The sequence below is a fragment of the Alligator mississippiensis genome, chromosome 15 (assembly GCF_030867095.1).
Source record: "Alligator mississippiensis isolate rAllMis1 chromosome 15, rAllMis1, whole genome shotgun sequence".
Classification (NCBI taxonomy): Eukaryota; Metazoa; Chordata; order Crocodylia; family Alligatoridae; genus Alligator; species Alligator mississippiensis.
Genome location: NC_081838.1, coordinates 5,675,054 through 5,684,692, shown reverse-complemented (window position 1 = coordinate 5,684,692; position 9,639 = coordinate 5,675,054). Strand labels below are relative to the sequence as shown.

The 9,639-nt window shown below is 59.8% G+C and overlaps 1 protein-coding gene across 1 annotated transcript; it reads right to left on the bottom strand.

The window, feature by feature from the left end:
• Positions 1–821: 821 nt before the first annotated feature.
• On the bottom strand, positions 822–7,202 carry LOC102562226 (solute carrier family 22 member 20; the record flags this gene model as incomplete). The annotated part of the gene is made up of 8 exons (XM_059719042.1): positions 7,179–7,202; positions 4,607–4,710; positions 3,936–4,090; positions 3,316–3,484; positions 2,791–2,914; positions 2,413–2,525; positions 1,845–2,059; positions 822–958 (listed from the first exon to the last, which is right to left on the bottom strand). Coding segments are annotated over exons 1-8 (1,041 nt in total), but the record flags the coding sequence as incomplete, so codon positions are not given.
• Between the last annotated feature and the right edge of the window lie 2,437 nt (positions 7,203–9,639).

Below are 9,639 nucleotides of genomic sequence, written 5' to 3'. Positions count from 1 at the left end.
CGCCATGGCGGGGTTGACACCAGTCCACAACCCCCTTAGGGTTGTACCCATCTCCATTGTGGCAGGCGCCAGCTCCACGCCCCACCCCGCAGGCCATTGACCTCCACCCCGAGGGGCGGCACCGGCCTGTAGGGGGGTCCCATGTGTCCCAGCAGAGCGGGGGCTGGGGGGCCGGAGCTGCCCCCCTTGTGCGGGGCTCAGATCCGGGTGGAGCGGATGATGTGGGAGACGCAGACGACCTCCACCACGGGCTCCGGTCCCTTACGCCTGGCCCTGGGGACAAGACAGGGCAGCACAGGGTTAAAGAGGGGCAGGAGCCCAGGGTTTAAAGGGGAGGGGAGAATTAAAGGTGAACAGGACCCTGAGTTCAAAGGGGAGGGGAAAGGAAGGCGGCCAAACTACCTTAAGGGGAGGGAGGGGCATTTTTAAAGGGGAGTAGGAGGCCAGATTTAAAAGGGGCGGGGCACCCACAGTTAAAGGGAAGGAGAGGCACTAAAGGCAGGAGGGACAGACTTATAAAGGCAAAAAGTAGCCTCTGACTTAAAGTGAGAGAGCCAGAGTTAAAGGGGAGGAGAGCTGTTAAAGGGGAGGAGAAAGACACAGGGAAGGTACTCCTGGTTTAAAGGGGAAGGGCAACTTAAAGGGAAGGGGAGGTGTTAAAGGGGAGGAGAAGTCATTTTAAAGGGGAAGGCAGCCAGGGAGAGAGGCCTGGGCCCAGCCTCTCCCCTTCCTCACCTCTCCTCCACCTGCTCGATGGTGTCCATCAGCGGGACATCCCACATCTCAGGCAGGAAGCAGGCAGCTGCGCCGGCCAGGACGGGTGTCACCCCAAAGACAAGAGGTGGCAGGACCGAGTGGTACTGGCCACCCACCAGCACCAGTGGAGCCACCATACCCCCGAGGCGGGCCACCACAGTCATGAGCCCTGTGCCCGTCTGCCTGCAGGAGGGACACGAGGCTCAGAGGCAGCCACTTCTGGTGGGGTACGATCAGGGCTAGGCATACAAGGCCTCTCACTGGGATGCAGCTGATACTGGGGGAGGGCATCGGGGCTGGGGTCATGGGGACTCTCGCTGGGATGCAGTCAATTCTGGAGTGGGCACTGGGGTTGGGAATACAGGTCTGAGCTGCAGCTGGCTCTGGGGTGGGGCTGTGCCAGTGGCTGAGTGTAACAGATGCAGCCACCTCTGGTGTGGGACAGTGGGGGCTGCAGATACCAAGCCAGGCATTGGGATGCAGCTGCCTCTGGGGTAGGATGTGTCAGCAGCTGAGCATAACACATGCAGCTGATGCTGCAGGTGGTGGTGGGGGCATCGGGGCTAGGGATATGGGGCCCCTCCCTTGGATGTGTCTGGATCTGGGGAGGCCCCGGCGGGTATTGGCCTCACCTGACAACGGTGGGGAAGAGCTCTCCCCCATAGAGGTAGGAGCAGACAGACGCTGCCGCCAGGAAGCCTTTTCCCAGCACCACGAGGGCTAGCCGGACCATCAGCATCTCTGGAGAGGGGGGAGGAGGCAGAAAGAAACCGTAAGGAGGAGAGGAAACGCTGTACTGCAGAGGGGAAACTGAGGCATGGGGAGGAGTTCATAGCGGTCTGCAGGTGGGAGAGGACCCAGGTGTCTGGGCTCCCAGCTTACCGCCTGCTCTAACCTGCCCGTTCCCCATTCCCTTCCCAGAGCTGCAGGGAAGCCAGGTGTCCGCACATGCAGCCCCCGCTTCTCTAACCCTCTAGCCCCACTCCCCTCGCAGGTCCCGAGGAACCCAGGCATCCGGGCTGTCGGGCCCCACTGCAGGCCCCCCACACCTCCCAGGGCTGCAGGGAACCCGGGCATCCCTGGCTCACCGGCAGGCAGGGGGGTGCTGGCCAGCAAGCAGGCACCAGCCACGCTGAGGGAAAGGGCCTGGACAGGCCGGCGGCCGCAGCGGCTCAGGGCCAGGGCACAGGCCGCCTTGGCCCCCAAGTCCACGGCCCCGAAGCAGAGCTGCACCAGGAAGACGTTAAGGCCAAAGGACCCCAAGTCCATGGACAACCCAAAGTAGGCCAGGTTGGTGGAGAAGCTGCGGGATCAGAGGACACGGGGTCAGAGGGTAGGGACCAGGTTAAGAGGGTGTGAGGGTCAGTGGGTGGGTCAGGGGTAAGGATGGGGGTCAGAGGGTAGGGTCAGGGGTCAGCACAGCGCCATCCTTCTGTCCATCCGTACATCCATCCATCCGTACATCTATCCATCCGTACATCCATCCGTCTCAGAAAGGGCTGCGTGTGGACAGGTGGAAGGATGAAGGGAGGGATGGAAGGATGAAGAGCTGAAAGTCTCCATCCATCCAGGCGACAGTGACACAGCTGGAGCTGCCGTTTCTGTGACCCTCCCTCACCGCCCTGCCGCCCCACACCGTCTGTCCCTCCTTCCTACCTGACACACATGAGGCAGCAGGAGATGCGGCGCAGAGCCGGGGACAGGAATAGCCCCAGCCAGGACCCAGTGCTTCGTCCCGTGGAGCTGTAGCTTCCCTCCTGCACCAGCACCTGGGGAGGAAATGTGGGGGATCAGGAGCAGGGGAAGACCCTTTTCTCAACCCCCCAAGCCCTTCTGCACCCAGAGAACCCAAGCATCTAGGCTTCCAGCCCCGCTCCCCCCAGGGCACCCAGGCATCTGGGCTCTCACCCCCCTGCTTGAACCCCGCAGACAACCCAGGTGTCCAGGCCCCCAGCCTACCCTGCTTAATCCCCCAGCCCCAGCCCCTCCCAGAGAAGCCAGGAGTCCAAGTTCCTGACCCCCCTCCCCGCTCACCTCCAGGCTCAGCCCCTCCCCTGCCGCGGTTCTGCCATTGACATGGGCAACCCGCTGCAGGTTCCTCAGTGCCTCCTTGGTCCGGCCCTGGACCAGCAGCCACCGTGCGGACTCAGGGACCCACCTGGAGGAAGGGGGAGGCTTAGAGGAGTGGAGCGGGGAGGGAGCCTAATGACTCTGGGAGTCACTGATGCAAACTCATGGGGTAAACTGAGGCACAGGGGTTGCAGAGGGGGAGGTTTGGATTTGGTTTTGGAGAGAGCCCAGGGGTCCTGGCTCCCCAGCCTGCCCTGTGCTCCCAGAGCCAGATGGAAACCAGGTGTCCAGGCTCCCAGCCCCACCACCCCCTGCTCTGTCCGCAGCTGCCAGTCCCCTCCCAGAGACCCCAGGCCTCTGGGCTCCATTGTGGATGAAACGCATGCAACCAGGCTTCTGAATAAGGAGGCAAGTGAGGCATCCCAGGAATAGACCCCCAGTGTCCAGGTCCCAAAGTGGGCGCGGGACCCAGGCCCCCAGGGTACTCACCAGGCACTGAGCAGGAAGGCCAGGAAGGGGACAGAGATGGCCAGCTGCAAGTGGCGCCAGTCCCGCATGCTGTAGGCGAGGCCAGCCAGGACCAGCTGCCCGGCCGTGCTGCAGTAGCTGAGCCAGGTCACCACGCCTGCGCGCGCCCCCCGCGGCACCCACTCCAGGCCTGGGGAGGACAGGGGTAGGGGGGCTGAGACCCTGCATGCTCATGTCACGACAGGGCCCACCCTCTCCAGCCCCTTCCCAGCCTGGCTCGGCTGGACTGGAGCTCCCAGGATTGGGCCCAAATTAGGGCCCATAAAGGGGATGGGTCCCTGGCCCTGCCTCCCCCACTCCAGCCAGTGCCACAGCGATGGATCCAAACTGGGACTCCTTCCAGCCAGTGCCCCCAGGACAGCGCCCAGATAGGGGTGCAAAGAGGGATCCACTCCAGCCAGTGGTCACAGGATCAGGTCTGGATTGGGACCCATAGGAGGGACATGCCCCTGCCCTCCTGACCCCAGCCCCTGGCCAAGCATCAGTGCCCCTAGGTGGACAGCCCCCAGCCCAGTCCAGGCCAGCCCAGCCCATGCCCCCACCCCAGGATTGGGCCAGAATTGCAACCCCCAAGTGCTTACTGAGGCCGATGTAGTTGATCAGGAATCCGGCCAAGCCGATACCGCTCAGGGTTCGGCACACGCAGTAGGTGGTGAAGTCAGGGGCCAGCGCTGCCCCCGTGCCTCCAGCCCCCACTATCAGCAGGGAGGACAGCAGCACCCACCGGCGCCCCACCCTAGGGTAGAGGGGGAGGTCATGACCCAGAGCCAGGTGCAGACACAGCTCCCCATGTCCCACCCCAGAGTGAGCCACAGCCCCCCACCCTAGAGCCAGCCGCACCTGCCTGTGTCACATCCCAGAGCCAGCAACATCTCACCCTTGCTACCGACGCCAGGGCCCCCCATATCGCACCCCAGAGCCAGCCGCACCTCCCCACAACGTCCCACACCATAGTCCCTCACCACTCCCACCCCCTTCTCCATTCCCTCCCACCCCGCCTAGCCCCTGAGCCAGCCACAGCGCACCATGTCCCAGCCCAGAGCCAGCTACATCAATCACGTTACACCCCAGAGCTAGCTGCATCTCACTAGTGTGTCCAACCCCAATCCCCGCATCCAGCCACCTCTCTCACAAGGTCCCTCCCCAGAGCCAGCTGCATCCTCCCCTCATACAGCCCTGGGCAATATGGGTCCGACTGGCCCGAGAGGAAGGTGGGGTGCAGTTTGGGGAGTCCCAGCTCTCTGGCACCAACCTGTCCGACAAGGTCCCGAAAATGAAGGCTCCCAGCAGGACGCCCGCCATGAAGAGGGTCTGGGCCAGTGCCGGCAGCGGCCCCCGCTCACACACCAGGTCCCACTGCCCGAGAGATGAATGGTTGGATGAATGGTTGCTCCAGCCCCTCTGCCCCCCTCCTCACCCCTCTCCAACCCCGGGGAAAATCTGTGATCCAGGGAATGGGGGTCTCCTCCAGACTGCCCCAAGCCTCTCTCCCCACCCCGTCCAGGCTCCGTGCACTTTGGGGGGTCTCTAATCCAGGGGGGTTCCCCAGCCCCTGCCCCTCTGTGGGTCTGTGATCCAGAGGGAGTCCCCCTCCCCACTTCCCTCCAGCCCTCTGCCCCCCGGGGGGGGTCCCTCCCCCAGCCCCTGCTGGGGTCTCTAACCCAGGCTCCTCTCAGCCCCTGCCCCCAGTACCTCAGTGATGATAGTAACATCAAAGGCCCGAGGCTGGTGGTGCCCCCTTTCCCAGGCAGGTGCCCCGGGAGGGTGGGCTGAGGCATTGAGGGGGCTAGTGGGGGGCACTGGGGGGCAGCGAGAGGGTCCTGGGGGGGCACTGAAGTTTTGCACCAGGTTGTGGCTGGCAACCAACAGGGCTGGGGCTGAGAGGGCGGCGAGGCAGAGGCACTGGCACCGGCCCAGCATGCCTACAGCCCCCCAGCAGCGTCGCGGGGCCATGGGGCTGGGGCTCAGGGAAAAGAGTGCGGGAGCTGCAGAGGTGCGCAGTTGCAAGGAGTGGGGGGGGAGCACTAGGAGCAGGGGGTGAGGGGTCTCAGGGCTGGGGGATCCTGGGGGCAATGGGGCAGTGGGGAGGTGCAGGGAGAACTGGGGCTGCAAGGAGTGGGGGCACAGGGGGCACTGGGGTCCCGGGAGCTGCAGGAGGTGATGGGTGCAGACACCAGCCAGGCCAGGGAGGACAGCCAGGGAAGCAGCTCTGCCCCGGGGCTCCCTCCTGCCTCCATCCTTTATCTGTTTCCAGGGTTAACCATTCACCTGCTTCCGCCCTCCTCTGGCCTGCCCGGTGGGGAGGGTGGGGGCAGGTAGGGCATGGGGGGCATGGGGCAGGGGGTGGGTGCCAGGGGTGGAAAGCAGCATTTGGGGGTGTAGGCAGCCCCTCTTTCTGTACTGTGCCTTTAAGAGCAAGGGGGCTGAAAAGGGGGGTGGGGGGCAGAGTGTGCTACCTCTCAGCCCCCTGCCCAGGTAACAGGGTTTTTTTGAACCCTCTGCCCTCCCCTGAACCGGAGGGGAAGGAACAGAGCTCTGGCATCACTGCGACCTCATGGCAAGATAATCGTTAATCCTGCATTAGCCCCCCCTACCCCCAGGCCTGGTCACCTATTGCTGGAGTTTGCTCGCTGCCCCCCCAGCTTTCACATCCAGCCCGGGCCCCTTGCCCGGGGAGGTGGGTTGCCCCCTGAAGGGCCGGGTGTCTGTCCCACCCTGGGGCCTGGATCCTCGCCCCCGCACCCCACCTCCAGGGCCAGGTAGGTCCAGGTCTGAGACCTGCTGAGGGGAGAAGGGGGGATTCAAGTCCTGAATCTGTGCCAGTCCCCATGATCCTGGCACCATTTGGCCCTGGCCCAAGCGCACGCTTGTGCGTCCAGCTCCGGTGTTTTCCTGGAAAAGTAGGTGAGAGAAGACGTCAAGGGAGTCGCTGTGTTTAACAGCATCACATCCCCTTCCGGAGCTGGAGAGAACCCAGGCGTCCGGGCTTCCAGCCCTTCACCTTGCTCTAAGCCCCCCGATCTCAGTCCTCTCCCCAAACTGGAGAGAACGCAGGCATCCAGGGTCACAGCTTCCCTTGTCCGAGCCCCCAGCTCCCAATTCGTCCAGCAATTATGCTTGAATTACTGGACTAGAAAGTGGGGTTCAGCATTTTGCGGTTTACAGCTTTTTATGTGTCTTCATCATCCTAGCCGTGCAGTGACAAGACCATTGCATGGATAGAAAGGGGACATGTGCACATGCGCGCACACACACACACACACATCTGCACACTCAGACACAACCCCACACGCAGCTACAGTCACATCCCCCCCCACGCACTGAAACATCCCATGTGCATGCCCATCCGCATTCACACCCCCGTGACATCCCACACAGCTGGTCCACCACCTTCACAAACACACATGCAGCTGTGACCGTTGGCATGTGTGTGAATGGGTTTGTACCGGTGTGTATATGCAATGTGCCTGTGATGCCGCAGCCACGCCTGTGTGCACAAGTATGACACTACAGTTGTGTGCAAGCACACAGGTGGGTGGGATATTTCAATGGGTATTTGCATTTGTGTGTGCACGCATGTGGGTGGAGTGTGGAGTCACATGGGTGTGCATATGTGTGTATACCTGTGAGGTACCCTTGACTGTGTGACACTGATGCATGTGCCCTGTTTCTACAGGCACACACAACTAGCAGTTCCTGTGTGATGCGCTCCTTTGTGTAACAGGAAGCCAGGAGCTCCTGTTGCTTTAAGAGAGGAACCGCAGCATGTCCGCAGGTGCGGGAAGACAGCGCAGGAGACTGGCAGCCGGGCTGCAAGCACTTACTGCACGAGACGCTGACTGCGCCATAGCTCGTTGCTACTGCGCAGTAGCATTGTGTGGCAGGAAGCGTGACGCGACACTTCTGCACCGTCGTAACGAGCTACTGCTCAAGCAACGTCACCCAAAAGCCATTCGGCAACACGACTGCGCAGTAACTCCGGTTCCTGCACGTCACGTAGTCCTTGTTTATACAGGCTTCCTGTGCTTTATGCAGGTTCTGTATATGCAAATTTGCTCTTATGCCATGAGTCTTTTTATACCAAAAATTTATTATAGGCGAGGTAAATTCACTCTCATGCGATTGGTGTGGTGGCAGCCTGCAGTCAGCTGCTTAGTGTGGTGCGTTGTGGGAGTGACGCGCACCAAAATATAGTCTTCCATTTGGATCCGCGCTCCTCGCTCGTTGTCTGCAACACGTGTTGATGTTGTCGCCAGCCCCATGATGGTAACGTGTGCCACCGCCTTGTGCTTGTGTGCGCTGTCTGCTGTTGGCGAGTACCAAAATTGTCTTATAAAGGTGGGAGAAATGGGTCTGGGGGCAGTTGCAGGACATGAATGATGTGTGCCCCTGGAGGCTAGGTGGGGGGGCATGGTGACTGCCCGCACGTGGTGGCAGCAGGGGCATGGTGGCGGTGAGCGGGGAGCTCCGGCAGGCAGCTGCAATGGTGGTGGTGGCAGGGGTGGGCCAAGCGCGGAGCTCCCGCAGGTGGCCACAGCGGTGTTGGTGGGGGGGGGCGGCAAGTAGTGACCGTCCGCTGGCACTGCCGGCAGTGTCGGTGGCGCTTCTCTCAGGAGTTGCACTGCCAATCTCGGGGTGGGCATGCACCTATGTGCACCCGCTACACGTCTCCAATGGCTGAACCTACATAAAACTCAAATGACCAAATGACAATACCAGTACATCTTGCACAAGAATGAAAGATAGTGACTGGGGCCGTGCAAAATGAAGCAATCACAGTTGACCCCATCTCCTGTGCTGGTTTCAGATACACCCGACGTTTAACTGTGTCAACTGCCCTTCCTTAGGTGACTGTCTCTTTCTTATTGATATGTCCTTCCCTGATCCATTCATATTTCCTGAGGCAGACAATATCCGTTTGGGGTTTTTGATCTATCTCCAGTCAAGGATATTTTGGGTTCTGTCCCACTTTTAAAACAACACCCCAAACCGTGCCTCGTAACCAATGTCCCAAGGTGTCCTATCCGGTCAATCAAGCCCCTTCTCAGTTAATTAACTTGCAACCTCCGGGCCAATCAAGAGCTTGCAAAAGTAAGTTTCTCAACCGGACAAACGGAACAGGATCCAAGCGGCTAACAATTGTGACATGTAATCAGAAGATGATGACCCTTCCCCATCTCTTTGTTTGGACTTTAATCGTCAAGCTACCAGGAAAGCATGCTTTGAAGGCACAGCTGGGAGCACAAGAAAGAAACGGAGCTAGTGGCAAAGCGCGCTCCAAGAGAGAGGGTGAAATCACTCACTGCAGCATCGCAACCTTAGGCCCAGATGATCGTCCTGGCTGACAGATCCACGCCTGGCAAAGGCTGTAAAGACTGAGACCGGCTCCTGCCTGTATTGGTGAGACACGACTAACAGCTCAAATGTCCTGGACTTTGATAATAGCTCATTTATTTGAATATTGAGGACTCTTTCTGTAATTGTGTACAAAGCTTGTTTGTGGACATAGTTAATAAAGCCTTTCTGCTATTAATCGGATGCGGTGTCGTGTCAAATCCCTGAATACGCTAGGGTTAAGATCACATCTAAATGTTAATACGTGGCCATTTCATTCCTTCCTCAGTTGGACTTGGTAGTTGGTGCATGGGCTCGCAACCAGGCCTCTTGTCCCTGATCCACAGATGGAAGCAGCAGGTTCACTTTTCTCTTCTGCACTGGGGGTCAATGAGGAAAAAAGGCATCCTCCCTCCTCATCTGACTAGGAAATTTGCACTCTCTCCTTTCTCTCTGCTGCTGCTGTAGTTTCACGGGGTAGGTGGGCTGAGGAAATGGGCAGGGTTGACTCCAGGGTGAAGAAAGGAAGATAATCCCCCATCCCCAAAAGTCCTTATCTGTACAGAAAAGAGCTGGGGAGAGGCAGCGAGGGAGGGCAGCAGCAGCAGAGTCTAAAGAGTTAAAAGCCCCAGCACCCACAGCCTGTGGAGAATGGGAGGAAGGCTGATTCCTGCTCTTCAGCAGGCTGGAGAAGTCAGTTCCTTCAGTGTGACCCAAAATGGTAAGTTTGGGAGGGTTTTTTTTGTTTGGGGGGGACTTTGTTGGCTCCAGGACGGCTTCTGTGAGATCCTTGGGAAATATCCCCATGGGAGGGCCTGGGAACATTTTAAATGACGTGCACTTAGATTTGCTTAACATACCCAAATTAAATTAACGGGTAGCAAGCCAAGGTTTCTGAAGACAGGTGTGCTTGGGAACTCCGTCTTTGTAGCTGGCTGGCTTCATCGCCTG